General features: G+C 38.3%; 2 protein-coding genes across 3 annotated transcripts; both read right to left on the bottom strand.

The window, feature by feature from the left end:
- Positions 1 to 242: 242 nt before the first annotated feature.
- On the bottom strand, positions 243 to 9,983 carry LOC139966995 (uncharacterized). 2 transcript variants are annotated; one of them, XM_071970551.1, is made up of 6 exons: positions 9,364 to 9,978; positions 7,879 to 8,060; positions 6,671 to 6,751; positions 5,293 to 5,400; positions 4,575 to 4,627; positions 243 to 3,125 (listed from the first exon to the last, which is right to left on the bottom strand). In XM_071970551.1, exons 2-6 carry the CDS (start codon positions 8,009 to 8,011, stop codon positions 3,027 to 3,029), a joined length of 474 nt encoding a protein of 157 aa, XP_071826652.1. In that variant the 5' UTR covers positions 8,012 to 8,060; positions 9,364 to 9,978; the 3' UTR covers positions 243 to 3,026. The 2 variants fall into 2 exon arrangements, with proteins under 2 accessions (XP_071826652.1, XP_071826653.1); XM_071970552.1 differs by lacking the exon at positions 6,671 to 6,751 and having other exon boundaries at positions 9,364 to 9,983.
- A 119-nt stretch (positions 9,984 to 10,102) lies between these two features.
- Positions 10,103 to 17,044, bottom strand: LOC139966994 (uncharacterized). The gene is made up of 6 exons (XM_071970550.1): positions 16,648 to 17,044; positions 13,926 to 14,017; positions 12,884 to 13,087; positions 12,014 to 12,200; positions 11,538 to 11,596; positions 10,103 to 11,203 (listed from the first exon to the last, which is right to left on the bottom strand). The coding sequence occupies exons 1-6, from the start codon at positions 16,743 to 16,745 to the stop codon at positions 10,716 to 10,718; spliced, it is 1,128 nt and encodes a 375-aa protein (XP_071826651.1). The 5' UTR covers positions 16,746 to 17,044; the 3' UTR covers positions 10,103 to 10,715.
- Positions 17,045 to 21,127: the final 4,083 nt, after the last annotated feature.

Raw genomic sequence — 21,127 nt, 5'->3', positions numbered from 1 at the left:
TCCTACCTTATGGTCTAGTGGTACAGAAAAATTTCGGCAATCTAAGATTCCCAGTTCAATCCCAACTTCTGCTTGTCTTTTACAAACACAAAATAAAAGCACACACAATTTATTTTTTGGGTAAAATTGCATTACAAAAATGCATTCACTCATATCGCATTTATTTAGACCAACAAGGCAAATTAATTTAGTACTCTTACACAATTTCTTGAAATATAATGCTACAGAAGAATAACATTCGCTTCAAATATGTATTACTGGTTATTGGATAATTTAACATTGGTTAATCTTTTCCATGCCAAATCGGTTCATGGGAAGGTTTTTTTCTTCACCATAGTTAACATCCTTGAACTACCTGTCCCATGAGTCAAGTTGTCCCAATCAATATATGCTAAAAGTAGACAACCAAGTAAAGAACATACAGTGAACTACCATTGACCTTTTTAAGCAAACGACAGAATAATAACTTTTTAGCAACAGCATTAATACAGTTAACTGTACAATTTGGAACATTTTAGAACAAAAGAGAGCTTTTTTGGTGGGACTGACTTTCAGGATTTACTTGTAAGAAATATTTACTCACCATTGTGCCTAAAATTTAACAACACAAATGATGTAACAGCAATACAGATTCATTTTTATGTATGATTCTAGACATACCTGTTGCACATCCAACTTAAAGGACCCTACAATTAAATGTTTGCAGATAATATCAATAGTATTTTGTCAAAACACACAACCCCCTGGCAAGGAAAACACAGCAACCTGTGGGCTATCTAAACCAGAAATGCAAACATTGCATGGTGGTTTTTGATGATATTATTAAATACATCTATTATGAAACTAACACATCTAAACGGATACAAGCTCTCCACAGATATAATGATTCATTGAGTTTCACTGACTTGAACAGTGGTGATAATGTTGCACTTCAACTGACATTTTGAGTTTACAGACACTATGAATGAATAACCATTCTACACTGTTTCCTGTCTTGACTGTAGCAAATAAAACCCAATCAGTAGCATCCATAACCTTCTCTTTGAAAGCAGAACACTTTCAAAGCTTTCAGCTTAGCTCTGCTTTGAACTGAAATGTCTCTGGCCTCCTCTTCCCCTTTCTCGTTACTCACATTATAATGAAGTCTTGACCAATACTGACCTCAAGTGATCAGCATGGTTCTTGCATTAATATGGACCTACCTATATCAAGTATAAAGTTCATCCAAGTCCCCCGCCACCCCTTTTGCTGTTATTGAAGGTTTTCAAGTGACCTATGCTGACCTCCGGCAATTTATAAGCATTAATGTGCAGATAGAAGGGATCTACATACCATTTATCAAGTTTCTACTAAGCTTAACGAGTCAGAATACCAATACACGTAAGATGGCAAAACATCTGCATAATTATTTCTTAAGGAAATTTTCCTCCTGGCTATCAGTCATAATTCGCAAAGTATAATTTAAGGAGTTTTGAGATAAGTTTGCTGTTGTTGCTGGTAAGATTTTTGGAAGATAGATGCTCTTACATCCTCAGTGTTTCATTGCGTAAAATATAGCTTTGATTTAGGCAGTGTAATGGAATAATAGCGATATGTTTTCGCGCATCAATCTGCAGCTAAAAGACAAGATAAATAATTGGGAAAATGTACGCAGTCGCTCTAAACGAGCAGCAGTTCAAAGTAGCAGTGGGGTACTGTATATGCTTAGGACTCGCGCACACCTATTTACTGTATAGTATATGCCTAGTGAAATAGAGAAGCCCTAATGCAGGCGCGTAGCCAGGAATTTGCCAAGGGAGGGGCGAAACTGTAGATTCCGCATTGCAAACTATCTAAGCGTAGCGCCACCATGGTTGGCGCGAAGCGTACAAGAAAATTTTGGCTGTAAATGCCTCCCAGATCGCCGGAAATGGCACTTCCCATGCCTTGTAAGTTGCATCTTAGCATTTTCTCTTTTGAAAATACTAGCGATATCATAAAAACCTTTAAAAATTTTGTAAAAAATATGCTCAATATATATATATGGGCGAAGGGGGCAGCCGCCCCCCCCCCCCCTTGGCTACGCGCCTGCCCTAATGTAACAGAAGCCAAGCTATCTTCGTAGGTATTTTGCAGATTTTGCCATTTTGCCATATTGAGAACAAGAATCTGTTGCTTGTGAGGTCAAATCTCATTGGAGGTCACCAGAGGTCAAACTCTAAAACCCTTAACATGATATCTAACGTTGGGAATCGTGGATACTTCTCATACTTGTTTTTGGTGGAGGTGTGTATTGCCACGTTTAGTATACTGACCTGTGTTTATCATGCCATTGTGTAATTGTACATCAAAGTAGTGGTTCGGGCCATTTATATATATTGTAACAGCTACTTCTGGTTAACAAGCAGAAGTGTAGTGCATTGGAAGTCATCGAAACCTCAATGCGTTTTGCATTCTGGTTTTAAGAGCCAGAGAGTAGTACAGTGGGTAGATTTTAGGAATCTTATAGAAATTGATGGGTCACATGCAGCCTAGAGTAATTGCACCACAGGTTACCAAGTCAAACAGTTGGGAAGCAGGACAAATGTCAGGATGTGAAAAATAATTAATATATAAAGGAAGATTAAAATGCATACAACTTGCCAGGATTTATGAAACCATGCACGACCATACTGGAGGTTATGAAAAACATTCTATATTTTTGATATACTTCTACGTAGCTCCATGACCAAGTGAGTCCCTTATTAATGATTCTTAACTCATTAAAAGTTATGACATAAAATTAAAACAATACTATTATTATTATTATTATTATTATCAATAATGTTGCTTACTGTCGAGTGATTGTTTTTTTCTTCTTCCAGAGTTTGTTAAATTGTTTAAAAATAATAAATGTGTAACACCTTGAAACTTGGCTTTCCTTTGCTTTCTGTGATAATGTCAACCGTGACATAGAAAAAAATACTGGAATGCTTCTGTGCAAACAAAATGTCTTAATGAGCCAACTTTTCACAGGACAGTTGAGCATGTTAGTTGCACAAGGAAATCTAGTGGCCAGTTCCGGGTGCAATTTTGCAGAAAGCATGGACACAGGCGAGGAGTTGACCCTCGTCATTTATCAAGCTAAGGTTACCTCGGAATGAGACCTGTGAAGATGAAAAAAACACAGCTTTAATTTGGTGTAGAACTCAATGATAGTGTATGTGCCGTGAAAAGGAGAGAGAATGGTAGGGTCAGTTCAGGAGCCTGGGAATGTATGTTGGAGAGGGGAGGGGAGGCGAAAATATGGAATTATTACTTTTAATATGCTTCAGGGGAAAAAACGAATAGTGCAAAGCGGAGCACTCGTCCCCAGGCCAGCACTGGATCTCGCAACTCTGTAATTGTCCCCGGGCCAGCACTGGTTCGCGACAACTATGTAATTGTCCCCGGGCCAGCACTGGTTCGCGACAAGTCTGTAATTGTCCCCAGGCCAGCACTGGTTCGCGACAACTCTGTAATTGTCCCCGGGCCAGCACTGGTTCGCGACAACTCTGTAATTGTCCCCGGGCCAGCACTGGTTCGCGACAACTCTGTAATTGTCTCTGTAGAGCTTGCGAATGCAAAGAAAGGCTTACAATGCCTCGCAGTACACCAGTGCACTTCGAAAAATTTAACCTAAGTTTGTGACTTCCTTACACAATGTCAAGGAGTCTGGGCAGCCACACTCACAATTGTTGACAAGATTGTTGATTAAAATCCTTGGAAGAAACCTTTCATAGTTTTAGTTCAGACTCTATATCAACACTCTTGTGGATTTTCGATCAGAAACAAAAGTTGTTCTGATTTTGATAACCACCCAGTTCATAATCACTGAACTTAAACAGCACAGTTACTACCACTATAGATACAAATCAGCCGATACTCATAGCTGGTACAGCAACTACTGTTCATGTCCCACAACCGTACAGCAGTAATTACTACTTCGTGTTCGTAACACGGTAACATCTGTTACAGGTGGCACAGTAACAACTGTAAAGTTGTTAACTTGTTCCCATGTAAGATAAAGAACTGCGCGACTGGAAAAGGAGTCTATGAAGATGAGAATGCCTACGACATGAAATAAACGAGGTACGGTACCGCTTAATTTCATTTCTCACCCCTCTTTAAATTACGCCAATTCGTCATGCCAAGAACGAAGAAAGGCCATGTTTGGGGTATATCCATAGTATAGGCTAGATACGACTTCATTTTAGAATCACATATTAATGAACTCGCACTAAATGATTGGTACAGCAACTACTGTTCATGTGCCACAACCGTGGATCGGTAATTACTATTTTCTGTTCGTAACATGTGTTACAGATGGCACCAGTAGTTATTGTACTAGCTATGAGTGTCTGCTGTGAGTGTCGGTGACATAAAAGCCTGCTTGTTCTTTCAAGTTGCCAATTGCTGTTACTCTTAGGGATGGGAGTGATGGGTGCTGACATGTTATGGGTGTCTCATATACATAATAATTACACCAGGACATGGTGACAGATTGCTCCTCAGATGAGAAACCACTCGTTAACTAGGCATGTTGGATCAAATATGATGTAGAAAGATTGTCTTACCCCATCTTTGACAAATGGTGGTAGATGGTAGGTATAATTTTTGGTGAGCGTCTCTATGGAAAGACAAAAGAAGTAGGTCAGTAGACATGGGTTCACAGGAAAGAATGGGTAACCAATTAATACCAAGCGACTTCCTCTGTTTTACCATTTGGTTCTTACTCAAAGTGAAATTGTTCATCAGTTCTGTTAACATTTCATCAATTCTGCTAACATCAATTCCGATAACATCATCAATTCTGATAACATCATCAATTCTGATAACATCATCAATTCGGCTAACATCAATTCGGCTAACATCAATGCTGATAACATCATCAATTCTGCTAACATCATCAATTCTGCTAACATCATCAATTCTGAAAACATCAATTCTGATAACATCATCAATTCGGCTAACATAAATTCGGCTAACATCAATGCTGATAACATCATCAATTCTGCTAACATCATCAATTCTGAAAACATCAATTCTGATAACGTCATCAATTCTGATAACATCATCAATTCCAATAACATCATCAATTCTGATAACATCAATTCTACTAACATCAATTCTGCTAAGAGTCAATTCCGATAACATCATACAATTGGGGGGAGCGGGGCGTATGATGTGGGCCGCATAAAAATGGACTACATGGCGTCAACTGAGGGGCCACATGAACATTTCACAATCAAGAGTGTTAGAATATGACGGGCCACTCAAGTGTGGCTGCCTTACCTCCTGTGTGGTACGGTCGGTGAGGGGTAGCTTCAGTTTCACCATTCAAATGAAAACCATTAGGACCACGAACATCGTAGATAAATGTACCGCCAAAGAAATCGTGAACTGCAGTATGAGAGAAAAGATGGAATAATGCATGAATTTTCGTGGTGATGGCTTGTGGGGGGGGGGGTAGTCCTCCTTTATTTCTCTTTATCAGGAAGTTGACTATTCAACGATGCCTGGTGGGATATCATAGCCTATGTGACCGGTTGTTCTATGATTGTCAATGCAATTGGTATGCAATGGAAGGAATCAGTTGGAAAAGACCTACGACAATCAGCCCACAGTGATTTTCATTCCAAATCATTTATCATCACTTTTATGGCAAATAGTGATCCTAGCCGCCATTTCTCGATCACAAGGCCAGATCTCAATCACAAGGCCAGATCAACATGACTGAACAATTTCTTATGGATACACTACCTAATGATAGGATATCTATATATTCAAAACTCTACTCAGCTGCGAAGAACATGTACCAGTTACATGGTCCATGGCCTCCTCCTGCCCTCCAGACAGTACTAGCATCATCATATGCAAGGCATGTCCTTCTACCAGTCTGTACCATATACATGATATGTCGTTCTATAATCCATACCATGTACAGGGTATGTTGTTATATAATCTATACCTACAGGGCGTTTTCTTCAATAATCTATACAATAAACAGGGCATGTCATTCTATAATAGATACCATATACAGAGCGTGTTCTTCTATAATCTATTCTACATACAGGACATGCCATTCTATAATATTTACCATATACAGTGGGTGCTCTATAATCTATACCATATACAAAGCGTGTTCTTCTATAATCTATTCGCGATCTATATACAGGGCATGTCGTTCTATAATCTATACCATATACAGAGTGTATTCTTCAATAACCTATTATTTATACAGAGCGTGTTCCTCTATAATCTATAAAGTATAGAGAGCGTGTTCTTCTATAATCTACACAATATACAAGGGCATGCCGTTCTATAATCTATACAACATTCAGGGCATATTCTTCTATAATCTATTCTATATACAGAGCATGTTCTTCTATATTTTATACGTATTTTATAAGTATTCGGAGCGTGTTCTTTTGTAATCTATATAATGTACAGGGCATACCGTTCTATAATCTATACAATGTAGAGAGCATGTTATTTTAAAATCTGTTCTATATACAGGGCATGCCGTTCTATAATATGTACCATATACAGAGCGTGTTCTTCTAGTATATCGTATATAGGCTATAGGGCATATGATACATATTGTTCGCATTGTTAAACGGAAACTTTGTGGTGATGTACATGCCAGTGAGGTAAGTAGCCTATTCTTTACCTAGTTTGATTTTTATCAGAGCCGAGCAGTCGGTGTTTAACCTCGGAGGATTAGGGTCGAATGCCAGGGAAATGGGCGGACCTGTTATATGAAGAACAGAAAAGAATTGTGTAGTTATCGACTGATTATAACGGCGAGGTGGTATATGTCAAGTATGGAACTTAATGGACTATCGCAACATTAATGGACGTCTCTGCATATACAGCTTAATTATGTCAGCAATTTTCAATAACATGAAAAATTTGAACAATAAGTTTGTAAAACATTCGGACACAAATTGATACATTTTCTTATATATTCTTTACAAAGCAAGTCAACGTATCAAAGAACGCAGATTTAATGGCTTCAATATCGAGCAACAAATTTATCAGTTCTTAAACGTAAATCAACAAGTTTCTTTGAAAACGTTGAAGCTATGCTCTAGGGATGTTGTTACCAATTCAACAAACATATCGCAACAATATATCAATTTGGGGTAATGTATGATCTGGCAATATCGAGCATTTTTCTTCCACAAAAATAGAACATATTGAGCATATAATCAGTTCAAAGCTGTGCGAAAGCACCATTTAGCATCTAAGCCACCTTACACAAAGAAAACTATCCCAAAGAGGAGCGAACACCCTCTCCCCAGGACGGCATCGCCTGTACGGGGTGACAAAGAAAGGATCTTCCCCAGGTGCCAACTATTCTAGGTGCGCCACTGCAGAGGGGTAGCCATTGACCCCCTCCCCCAACACCACCCAACCCCTCAACAATAGGAATACTGTGCGTTGGGCTGTTGTAAAACGGAAGCCTAGCGTGTGATCGTTTCTACCTGTTGGAACTAAAACGTACTAAATTTATGAAAAACTTGTACTTTTATTGCTGATTGCTTTTACTGCTGATTGCTTTTATTGCTGATTGACGTTTATTGCTGAACAAGTAGCAAATAGACTTCACTGTAAGTTGAGGAACAGAGAAATATGTGATGGTCTGGGAGGGAGTCTAGCTAGGTAGTGGTAGGTAGAAGAATGAGGGAGTGAGGAGGGAGGGGGCAGGAGCGGAATGGGACGTTAGACTAAAACTTGGACATTTGACGTCAGTATTTCCAGACAGCTGTGAATGTTAAAATGTTTGTTTATATGTCGATATTATATTATTATTAACTACATATATGTTTGTATTTGTCTGCCAGTAACTTATATGGTAACAGGTAAACAACTCACCGCAAGAGTTAAAATAACATTTATCCGTCGCTTCAGGTATAGTGTTTTCCAGATGCCCATTCCTTTCACAGAGGGAAAGTCCCAATAGAAAGAGACAGCCAACCAGTGGAAGCAAAGCTACTGACGTCATCATGAAAATCACTCTTCAAAATTTCAAATATGTAACTGTAGAGATGAGTAACCTGCAAGATACGGAAACACGGAATGAATGACTGAATGAAATGCAACGATAGACAGAAATAAACATATTTCATTGGCTTTGATATGATGACTTGTACAGAGCTTGCGCAGTACACACGGAAGGATGTCTTTGGTCTAGTCAAGGTTTCGTTGTTTGTATCATATAAGCCAACATTAAGTTACGCAATTCTACTCGAAATTTTCCCTTCCTGTTTTTTTGTTTTGTTTTTTTAGTTTCTCTCTTGTTCTATCATTATCTTTCTTTCTTTCTATCTTCTTTCTTAGTTTAATGAATCAGCAAATTAAAATCAAATTCGGCAATGATTTCGTTTCCAACAATTACAATCTGAATGTTACCGTGATTGGTTATCACCAAACTTCACATTAAAGTATGTTCCTATAGAAAAGAAGTGACGGGAACATTACAGATTCACAGCGATTTCATTTGAATTGAAGTGAATTGAAATTTTTAAGAGATATTTCGAACCGTCTTGGTTCAGTGGCGCTCTGTTACGCGATTGGCTGCCTACTTGTCATCTATTGCTACACCCTTGGTAGATTGAAGTAGTGCGACGATACAGAAAATGCACTAAGTACCAAACCTCAAACCCTGCCACCGCCCCCCCCCCCACCCCCCCACCCACCCTTCCCCTCCCAACCACCAACACCACACCCTCTTTCGGATCGTCACATGCTTGCGTGCGGTAACAACAAAGCAAAATAGAATTGTTGGGCTACTGCGAGATAGGATATTCTAACAATATAGATAAAATATGTTAAATATCTTTAATACTCTATCTAACTTGAATATCTTTAAAAAGTACGTATGTGTACACTTATGAATAGGCCTTAACTTTCTTTTCTTTGATATAAATATCTTGGCATATTAGGTACTATAACTCAGAACTAGAACTCCCCGGACGAACTGGTTATATGTTAAACAAGTTACTGAATAATGCATATTTGGGCAGGGAGAGCAGAGTGGAAGGTAATACCTATATACAGACTGTCGTGAAAAAGTTACACCTGAAAATCATTCGTTCAATAAGTGTAAAACACACAAGCTTAACTCATACCAATTAACTAGCATCTGCTGCCTGGACACGTAAAACAATAGAGCTTTGTCTGTTTTTTTTATCTCGAAATATACCTTACAAGGTAATAAAGAGAATCTAAATAAAGATTTTATATTAATATATTAATATTTTCAAATATAAGCAACAAATAGTGGTTAGACCTATATAAGGGGGCCTAACATGGACAAGTCTATTAGAATCCAGATTTGTAGTTAAGAGGTTTACTCACCACGGAAGGAATCTATTTCGCCAGGTTGTATCAGAAACCAGTAAATGATCGTAACATAAAGAAACTTTACTGGATTACAACAGCCTTTTAACATTTATGTGAAGACTTCCAAATGAAAAGTGTACTATTTCCGGAAGTGAAAGGTTCTTTACATCCGGGTTCCGCTTTCAAGTTATCAACTGTTCTCAATTAATGAACCTCTTTATCTCTCATCTTCTATTAAAGTAGTAAAAAAAACAAGAAGTTATTTTATATTTCATTATAAGGTTGGATATGGATTTAGGTATTTAAAAGGTCACAGTATATATATAGGAGGAACCTTCTTATATCGCACATGAGGGAATCGATACGATCGAGTGTAGTTTTTAAACTAGTTATTATGATTTGTATTGGTATTCAAGATAACCTACTTCCTCTCTCGGTCATGCTATAACCGATTGTTGATGTAAATCCGTTCTTTATATAGAACGAATCTGTCTAATCTTTTGATCTGTTACTATAGACAATCATAATATAGAAAGAAAAAAAATGGAATGTACCTTGACGAATGGCGTCACATTAATGTGATAGTGTAGCTGAGTGCACTGTCCGCTTAGTACTAGTCGGCGCAATGCTTCCTCAATGCGAAACCCCCATCCGCCCACCCCGCCACTCGCCCACCCCACCCCATGTGGGACACTTAATAGCGGTTAATTGTTTGAAAAGACCGTTAAGAATTAGTAGCCGAGATAAGAGAAAGTTTTTGGGATCCATAAATATTTTGGATTGCCTATATTATTCTTCATTAATAACAAAATAGTTTTGTAATAAAATAGGTTTGTTAAATAAAATTTTAAATTTTAAAAAACAGTTGCTGCTCCTTTATAAGACGAATAAAACAAAAACAAAAATTGTTCGTGCACTTATTTACATAATTGATAATTCACGATTAACGTAAATATTGATCAATAGTTGCTTAATATACGCGACGAACATCCAACTAAACATGTGACCAGAAAAGCCCAACAACAAACGCTACGTATATAACCTATGTTAATTGAGTTTATTATTTATTAATTTTTCCAAATAAGAAAGGTTTGAACTGTTAGGCAGTACGTTTTACTGTGTTTGAAATGTGAAACATCCACATTTGAAACGTCACGGGTAGGAAGTTGGTATATATTTTAGTTTGTGGAATTAAGAGTAAAGACAGATTAATGGGTCTCAGTGCTGTCGTGAATAACGCATACGGTTCATGTAACGACGAGTGCCGAGAAGAATGAGAGGGGCCAGTGATGTTATTGTCCGGCGTTGAACTGAAAGTTCTTGGAAGAGATCTTTATCTATCAAGTTGAAGATAGCAGTTTGTGTTACTATTTAAGGTCTAATACGTCATAACACGTGCCGCCTGTAGCAACGGTTGGCGTCCGATGGTTACCACTGTGGTCTAGGTGGTCGTACTGCGAATTTGTTAACGACCCGCTCAAAGGTGACTCACGGGAGGGTGTGCTGGGAGGAAGCAATGTCCGTGCTGATGAATCCGAAGGCTGGCTGTTGGGTGCAGAGCGATCACTTTGTTGTGAAAATTTCGATGCTTCACTGTCGAGTTTGAAGTAATAATGCCCTTTCGCTGTTCCTGAGGCTATAACGTCATCGTCAATAGACGCATATTGTGTCTCGACGACGAGGCTGTATTCCGGTTCGCCCCGTGGAGGCGCGGCCATCACTGCAGGACTATGACGTCTGCTAGAAACAGGGGTGGCCTCGTGATACTCAGCCAACTGCCTTTGCTGCAGGCCACCTGGCTCTGGCTCGTTGTTCTGTGATTGGTTGATTGGTATATTACCGATTGATGGGGACCCTGTTCAGATAAGGAGACAGTAAAGAGGAAAAATATCCGTCTGAACGTAACTGTATCTCCATCCTTATCGCCCCTAACACCCCCCCCCCCCCCAATGTAACTATCTCCATCCTTACCCGCCCCTAACACCCCCCCCCCCCGAATGTAACTGTATCTCCATCCTTACCCGCCCCTAACACCCCCCCGAATGTAACTATCCCCATCATTACCCGCCCCTAACACCCCCCCCCCCCGAAAGTAACTGTATCACCATCCTTACTAACTGGAATAACAGTAGTCTAGTGATCAATTTACTGGTGCGTACGATATTTAAAAGTTATCGTGAGTTACTTACCTTTGTTTTCACCATGGTAACCCCGGTGTCCACCCATATGTCTTCTACCAAGGTCTTTCCTGTAGGAGCAGAAAGAACACACACAAAAACCTTGTGAACAATTTGCTATCAGTTTCTATTACTTTTCAGTTACTGTATAACACTAACTGCTGTTGCTATTTCTAGAAACAAAACTTGAAAATGTAATTTAGGTGCATTAGTTTCATCCATGTTTCTCTTGCCGGTTGGTTGACCCAACCGCCACTAAGAGGAAGATAAATATCTATATATATATACATATATATACATTTATATGTATGTGTATATATATATATATATATAAATATAATATAATATATATATGTATATATATATATATATATATATATAAATATATATATATATATATATATATATATATATATATATATATATATATATATATATATATATACAAATACAAATAATGCAAATAATATGAATAAACCTATATTTACCTTTCCTCCTGATTGTTTCTTCTATTTTCTCTTCTTTTAAGGACACAGAATATTGCTGTGGCCAGAACGATAATCGTCAAAACGGCTACGGCTGTCATACAAAGAACCGCGATTGTTCGTAATAATTCAAGATGTAAACGGGAAGACGGACTTCCTCGGTCGGTTTGGCCCGATTCACTTTTACCGTCTGAATAATAATAGTAAATAAATAAATAGAAAGAAGTGAAAGTTATTATTGTTATTTACATGAAAAGAACATATCGTAAATGAGAGTGCAGTAGTTGTATGGAGATAGGTAATGTGTGATGCCATGATGGGACAACTTATGTACCGAAATGATAACGCCGCGGGATCCAGTACGTAACCGATCTTTTACAACACACTCGCTACTGTGACACATGGTTGTGGCCATGCACAGCCACATTTATCACAAAACACGAAAGTGCAAAGGTTTACACATTATTCAACTTAAACCACCATTGCTACACGCCAGTGCATTAACGGTGACGTACAACAACGGTCAGTTTACTTTGCTAACACTACTAGCCGCCACCCGAAACTATTTGTCGGATGAGGCTTGCGGTTTCCCGTTCTGAATCATTGCATTCCGTCCATCCTACTGGATGGTTCAAATCCAAGTCTAACCAACAGCTTCCTTTGCCAATGTTGACTTCATCATATATATATTTTTTTATGTATAGACGACATAATCAGCGTTAAAATTACACGATGTTAAATAGGTTGAAATAACTGTCAATGAACCACACATGTACAAGCTGTAAAGCAGATTTATTCGTCATGACTGGGGGAGGGGGTGGGGGGGGGTATACGTTCCTTTTACATTATACAAGTGGAGTACGGTACTAATACCTTTCTGACAGGCCTTTCCGAGACACTCCAGATCCATCTCGTAGTCAGATTCGCTTTGGATCTCCAATTCCATCTCAGAATCCTTCTCTTTCTGTTTGTTCTTTCCCTCGGTCTCGATCTCAATTTCTACCTCCCTTTCGCCAAAATTTAACGGCGGCTCACTACCCGACGTCACGGTACTCTGTGTCGCAGTGTCTGCTGGAACTAAAAGTGAAGATGACAATGATACGCGCATCGAGGAAAAAAATGCATGGCTTGTACAAACGAATTCAAATGCCGTCGGAATAGATATTTAAAACAGTGTCAAGCACCGAGTCCTAAAGTCGTCAACTTTTGACGTAACAAGGAACTGACTACAGTTGTAGTTTTGCCTAATTTATATAATATTTTCCCAAAATTTTTTTGTGTTCATATAAATGGTTGATAAAATAATGAGGGCAATCTAAATTGTAGCAAATAGATTTCTTGATAACACTTGGAGGTATCCAAATTCTTCTGCCTCAATGTTTCACGACTTGGTTAGAGTAAGCCCAAAAAGTTGTAATTTCAACGTAAAATACACAAATTTGTAAATGATCACACTTTAAACCAACTTCGTAAATGTTGTTTATAGGCCAATCAACTTCGCAACGGTGAAACGTGGTAATCAATTCTCAGCACATAGCAAACAGGGACGTTTACCCCTCATGGTCCTCCCAACATGACCGGCCTAAACCATATCCGTTTCCTACCATAGACTTACTGTATACCTGACCTGGCAAGTTTTATATTACGTAACTGACACCAAACAAGCACACAAGCTGGTCCGACGGTTCCACATTCTCCACCAGATAACCATGTATAACCATTAACCATATATACCCATAAATGCCCATATATACCATAGATGCCCATGAATACCCACATATGCCCATGTATACCCATAGATGCCCACGTCTACCTATAGATGCCAATGTATACCCATAGATAATCATGTATACCCCCCTCCCCCATATAAGTACCCATAGAGGCCCATGGATAGATTCAATGAATAAACACTTACAATATTTGCCAGGGTTTTTAATCTGGTTCTGCAAATACTCTCTGCAATATTTGGGCAAACTCGGCCAAGCGGATTCCGGTTCATTTTTGTACCTGGGAAACAATAACACAATCAGAAAACATCAATTAAAACCACAACTAAAACAGCAAGGAAATTATAACAAACAATAACAAGGAAATGAATCTCATTCTCGCGGAAATCATTTTACCCACTCACACTTGACCGAGGTCTACCTGTATTATCACATCAAACTGACATTTCCAACCAAAGCAACCTAAAAAGGAAACTAAGTAAAAATCTCCCCGTCGGCCACATTAATGGAGGAACCAACATCTTAGAAGCATTCTAACTCTACGGATTAAACAGTCAGAATTCCCACCCCCCCCCTACACACAGTAATTATCTCACGTTCAGTGGATACCTATACAGTGTGTATTCCCAGATAGTGTGTACCCCCATAAGAGGGTATCCCCACCCCATACATTGGCTATTCTCGATACATCTACTGTGCCCCATGCAGTGACTACCCCCATGCAGTGACTACCCCCATGTAGTCACTACCCCCATGTAGTGACTACCCCCATGTAGTGACTACCCCCATGCAGTGACTACCCCCATGCAGTGAGTATGCAACATCGTCTGAGATCGCTCAATGCGGCTGAGTCTACACAACGATAGTATCTTCATATGTGTTCCTACACAGCAAAATTGACTTAGCTGATGAAAATTATGGATGTTCGTCCCACAACCTCCACGACTGTATCATCATCACCCTTGTGAGGTGTATGTGATTTTGTAACCACGACCCAGAAAGCAAGGGTTGTTGTGCGTGTTGATCAGGGGTCGGGCGGGCGTATGGAAAGCCGTTTTAACATTTAATAAGGAATTTCAGATATCTCGAAATAATTTCAGATATCTCAAATTAAATTACAGATATCTACAATTTATTTCAGATATCTACAAATAATTGCAGATATCTTAAAATCAATTTCAGATATCTCGAAATACCAGGGAATTTCAGATATCTGAAATTGAATTCGAGATATCTCGAATTCAATTTCAGATATCTCGAATTCAATTTCAGATATCTCGAATTGAATTTCAGATATCTGAATTAGAATTTCAGATATCTCGAAATCTATTTTAGATATCTCGAATTCAATTTAAGATATCTCGAATTTAATTTCAGATATATGAATTAGAATTCTAGATATCTCGAAATCTATTTTAGATATCTCGAATTCAATTTCAGATATCTGAAATAAGAAACAATTTCAGATATCTAAAATTCCCGATTAAATGTTAAAATGGCTTTCCATACGGGCGGGCTATTGGGTTGGAGCATAATTCTGAATTTGAAGAAGTTGCTATCGGAAACTACACAAAGCGACTGCAGTGGAGACTATATTGTTTTCTGTATCTTGCTAAACATTTTAGAGGATTAATTTACCCCAATAGACGACTTCCGTTAAAATGGTTACCGTAATGAAGTAAGATAATCCGGAATATTATACTCGTCGATTTTAAAGTCAATTAAGTCACCGCAAAGAGAGTTCAGTAACATGGAACAAAGGAGTTGAGGAATGGCATAATAACCGGAAGGCAGAATGTTTCTTAGACTGTTTTACATCCGGCTTGGTAAACTCGATCATTTAAAAACACCTTATCTGAACAAATTTAAGTGTTGTGACTTGTTCAAATTCCCAGGCTGCTTAGGTTTTAAGGCCTACCGTATATTCTCCTATACCATCGTTATGCAGTAGCATACAATATAATGTACTACACTATACTCATAGAGAAACAGCCCATTTAAAGATCATAAGTAATTGACCGCAAATATGCTACAAAGTCAAATAATGGTCACTCCATATACGACACGTATCAACTGCCACTCTTCCTAACATTTCATGTTTCTTCTAGAAAAGCTAATGAATTGAGCATCGTAGTAAATCAAATGAACCAATACTGTAGTCGACATATAGGTGCACTAACGAAGGAGGGGTTCCCCCTCCCCGGCCCAATTTTCAAAGTGTCAGTGTGTGCGTGTGTGTTACGAGGGCAGAGGCATCTACCCCCTCAATTTTTCAATGAAAGGAAGCACTACACGGCAGTGCTAAATCAGTTAATTGGATGTTTTAGTTAGCCAGGCAATAAAGTCATAAAACTGTTTTCGTTTTCTTTTACTTTTTGCGAATTCTTTTTTTTTTTCTTTTGATATATTGACAAAAAGCCGAAATTTTGAAGCAAAAAATGTCGATAAAACAATGACAATGTTCACGGATTAGTGTGGAATTTGTAAGTAAACGACTGAGTTTATATACAAACGTTTACGCCGGATTGCGCGTGGATTACGCGCTCACGCGTATTCACTGCATTTTATACACTTAAATGTTGTAAGCGTATGTAATTTATTAGAACAGTAACTTTTCAAAAGGTAATACTTTACGTTCGCTGCTTCACTTGAAATTTGAGAGAGGAACCAGGTGGTTCCGAAATATTAATCTGGATATGAATTAAACTGCTGTAATTCAAAACACTACCTCTATACAGTCATTTATTCTTTGTACAGTACACGCTGTATGTATACACATGCACATAAATGCACATTGAATGTATATGTACTTGCTATAGTGTATATATTGGGCGGTATAGGCTATACCGATAATAAACTAATTCCTATCGTATAAAGTGATTAAGAATGAACTCATGAAACATAACTTACTTATCACACGCGTCCTTTGCTACCGTTAAATGTAGGTATAGAATTCCCACCAGATAAAAATTCCATCTATATCGCTCGTTGAAATAAACATTCCTCATATTTATGTGTACGTATCCCTAATACACAATAGCAGCTCAATACATTCCTTCCCATAAATAACAATAACAATAGCAACGACAACAAATCAACAAAAAATCTCTTTTTTTGAGCAAATATTAACAAATTCCGTCCTCTTAAGTATATGTCAGTCCGCGTTTTCACCTGGAGTCGAAATGGAACTCAAGTAAGCTAAGGCGTACAAATTACTATCGAGGGCGCCCTTTCCGTCTTGACGTCATGACTGATAAACAGGAAGGCAGGCAATTGAGAATTTCTGTGACCGAGGAAGTCACCAACGTCGAGGTGTATTCTTTGATTGTTGTGTTGTTAGCTTGCTTTCTTAGTGTGTTTTTATTTCTGGTTTGTGTGGCTTGTTCAAAACATTTTGGTATGTCATCAACCTTGCAAATAAGGATAGTTAACATAAATTCAACAATATTAGAACTCGTGATTACGTAGGAAGTATAGAGCCGCTAACATACGGGGTTTCTTTTTCTTTTCATTTCTTTTTTTTTTCTTTTTCGTCTTTTTTTAAACTTTTCTTAAAGATGGAATCAGAACCAAATTTATGTCCTGTAAGGGGTTTCTATGTGACTAATAAACTTGGTGAATAATAGACACTGCTATGTTACTGCGTTTGCTCTTAATTAATTTCGACAAAGAGAGCGTGTTTTCACTTGGAAGACCGAATTGCTTACGAATGGCGCGCCTATGGGACTACTATATAGGAAGTTTTGAAGGTCTATATGAAAAAAAATGCATAACCGTTGTATGTATATCAGGCCTAAATAATAATAATAATACTCAGCAGCAGTTGTTTTTACGACGCTTAAGCGAACAAAAATGTGAGAGAAACCCGCAACGGCTTATGGATTAGATTACAACTTACACGTCGGATGGCTTCCAATTCAACATTTTAACTTAAAATTGGAATCTTTTCAATTTAGAAAGTTCATTTCCGATGGGAAAACCGTAGATTGCTCTAACCCACCGTATATTTTGACCCGGCCGGGATTTGAACCCCGAACCTCCCGATTGCTAAGCCATATTGCTTCAAATGCCACCGCCTTTATCCACTCGGCCACAGGACCGGTGAATATGAGTAACAAGGGATATAAAGTGTAACCTTATATTAATTGTAAATCTTGCTGCTGAAGTGAAAAGTTATATTCCTTCACGTTAATTGTATTCACTATTTTTTCATTTTTTTCATTTTTGTCTTAGAACATTAAATGACAAAATTTGCCTATTGAAAATTTATTTGGCGTTAAAATGGGGTTGAGTGGAGTGGGGTGGGATGGAATGGACTTAACAATGTGTGGGGTTTCTTAGAATTCGTTCAATAAAATTTCAAAAACAAAAATTTCCATGCAATCAAGCAGGATAAGAATGTTACCAAAGATACCGAGAGTTACTCACAATACTCATTTTAAAATGATCAGAGACTTACTGAAACTCAAATGAACATTGCTTATATAGGGAACCAATCGATCATTTCATTCCTTTCTATGCGACTATAGACAGTTTCCCCAGAGTACATCATTCATATTCATATCGAAAATGCAAATCGGAAACTAAAAAAAAAAGTTATCATTTTTGTTTCACTGTTTGAAACTGGAAATTTTCTAAGCTATAGGCAAGTGATATAGTGACATGACATTCGCTATATATTATTCTCGAATAGGCCAAATACGTAATATGGTTTAGCAGACGATATTAACGAGGGACAGTTAAATCGACCCTCCGTATATATTGAGATGATGTTACCGCTTGTGTATATGAAATACACAGGGACTCGAAGAGAGAAAGTGGTGCCTACAAACTGCTATATCGATTGTACACCTAACCTTTCGTTAACACCTTGTGATGTATAGTACATGGTTATGACTGCAAGGAAATACCTAGTTACAGAGACTTCCTTGCTTTACACGTAAACGCGTCACAGTTCCCCGTTTGAAAAAGTCTCAATAAAATATATATAGTGCCTTATCTATGACGACTCGAATGAAGGAAAAGAGATTAACATTGACAATGTATTTGAACACTACAAATTACTATCTCGTAGGTTCAAATATCGTGTTTAAAAATCATGTGCGGGTAGGCAGACATTTTGCTCTCCCCGGTTCATGTATACTTGTTTACAACAGTGCTGAAAAGGACAACCAGTGACACAACTCGGCAGCCATTTGACTTCCTCTTCATGCCCGATAAACAATGGGGAGCTTGATCAATTACATATATCTAGTAGCACTACCTCCCACCCCTCCCCCCCCCTGCCCCAATTTAACCACATCAGCATCATCCAATTGTGCTTGCCAACTCAAATGTTATGAATGTTCGTGCAGTAGTTAGGTCGATTTTGATATCCGCATCGAGATTGAAATGTTTTTAGAAACGTGAGTATAAGAAGGACGCCTCACTCTTTTCCTTTCCGCTATATGACTCCATTGACAAACGGTTAGGCGTTAAGTATTATAAAGGGTGAAACCAATATGCCGAGTGACAGGTTTGAAACGCCCTCTAAAATAACGCCTAATTAAGAAGGGCGCCTTTCAAAGGAGGGAAATCCACCTACACAGCTTTAAATCATGAGTCCGTCCCTTGACTAACGTTCATTACAGATGCCTCTAACCATTAAACTTCCTCTTCATGTACGTAGATTATAACCACTATAATTACATCGAATCCCTTGATGGTAAAAATTACATCGAATCCCTTAGTGACTAAACAAGCTCCTCGAAATTAAATTAGTAAGGTTGGTCCAAATTCAAAACATGACCTCGTTTGACAAAGGACAACATAATATTATGATGGACAGCGTCTGCATCACAAACTCTCTCGTTGGTAAGGAGTTGGTGAGGATGCTTCCATGAGAGGGGAAGGAAGGAGTGAGGGAGGGGGAGGAAGGGAGGGAGGAAGGGAGGGAGGGAAGGGAGGGAGGGAGGGAGGAAGGAATGGAGGGAGGGAGGGAAGGGAGGGAGGGGGAGGGTGCTGAACACAGAGGTTGCGTTGTACCTGTAAGTCCATCAGCAGCATGGTCTTACAGAACATGTTCACATATACAACCGAAAGCAACCACTTGTGTTTATTACGATGATAATTATCACGTTAGCATATACATTTCCTGCCACCCGCGAGGTCTCTCAACACCCCATTAATGCGACTCACAGATCCTTGCAAAAAAAACTAAAATATATAGAATCCTACTTTGGGGACTCGAATTTTGAGTAGCAGTATAGGCCTATATACTCGTGATAGGATATTTCAACATATGCACATGTAGACGTACTGATTTTGTATTTGCATAGATCCAAGGCTGCGGACCTGGATCTGGTTTTTGGACATTTCAATATTTAGGTCATGTTCCAGCTGACGAATGTAACCGTACATATTTAATTCGGTTTTCCGATCATGTTTAGTTTGAATTACTACTATACCATTACTATACGACAAGCCACTGTCCACTCCCGCTGGAGGTTCTAACACAACGTAACGAAGAAACGAGTTGGAATGTTACGATAGTACAAATTTACATAGGAACCTTTTGTGCAACGTAATATACATACATATATCGTAGTGTTCATAACGTTCAAATAATACGTGTGACATACAACTTCATTAGTTTGTTTGTGTAATTTAATTGTTGGCAGGATTATAATATTAAATAGGCGATATGGATTAGGTCTGATATGCATCAATCGCCAAATCTCAATATGTTTCTGGCTACTCTATTCGACTCTGTCACAAATTGATTAACACGCCTTTGAAGTTAAGTAACATCCTGTAGTACTGACGGAGCATGTCTGTATGTGTTAAGAAGGGTTGAATGATGACCGATCGATGACGTCAGGTGAGAACATTCCCTAAGCATTTGAACTAATGTACCAGGCTACGCTACAGTAACTAGAGTAGCGATACAGTAACGCTGCAGTAACGGAAAGGTAATGGTATAATAATGCTAAAGTATCCCTACAGTACTATTACAACAATGCTACAGCAATGCTACAATAACCCTACAGTAATAGTACAACAATGCTACAATAACCCTACAGTTGTAGTACAACAATGCTACAGTAACCTTACAGTTATAGTACAACAATGCTACAGTAATCCTACAGTAATGGTACAATAATGCTACAGTAATCCTTCAGTAATGGTACAATGATGATACAGTAACCCTACAGTAATGGTACAACAATGCTACAATAACCCTACAGTAATGGTACAATAATGCTACAGTAATGGTACAATAATGGTACAACAATGCTACAGTAACCCTACAGTAATGGTACAACAATGATACAGTAACCCTACAGTAATGGTACAACAATGCTACAGTAACCCTACAGTAATGGTACAATAATGATACAGTAACCCTACA

This window comes from Apostichopus japonicus, chromosome 4 (assembly GCF_037975245.1).
Source record: "Apostichopus japonicus isolate 1M-3 chromosome 4, ASM3797524v1, whole genome shotgun sequence".
NCBI classification, from domain to species: Eukaryota; Metazoa; Echinodermata; class Holothuroidea; order Aspidochirotida; family Stichopodidae; genus Apostichopus; species Apostichopus japonicus.
The sequence above is the reverse complement of the archived record's forward strand: the minus strand, read 5'-3'. Positions and strand labels throughout refer to the sequence as shown.

Coding starts and splice junctions, on each gene's coding strand:
- LOC139966994 (XM_071970550.1), bottom strand. CDS start 16,745: ATGAGGAATGTTTATTTCAACGAGCGATATAGATGGAATTTTTATCTG. Junction 14,018..16,647: donor GCAAAGGACGCGTGTGATAA/GTAAGTTATGTT, acceptor ATTGTTTCCCAG/GTACAAAAATGAACCGGAAT. Junction 11,204..11,537: donor TTACCATGGTGAAAACAAAG/GTAAGTAACTCA, acceptor TTATCTGAACAG/GGTCCCCATCAATCGGTAAT.
- LOC139966995 (XM_071970551.1), bottom strand. CDS start 8,011: ATGATGACGTCAGTAGCTTTGCTTCCACTGGTTGGCTGTCTCTTTCTA. Junction 6,752..7,878: donor ATGTTATTTTAACTCTTGCG/GTGAGTTGTTTA, acceptor TTCATATAACAG/GTCCGCCCATTTCCCTGGCA. Junction 3,126..4,574: donor CACCATTTGTCAAAGATGGG/GTAAGACAATCT, acceptor TCATCTTCACAG/GTCTCATTCCGAGGTAACCT.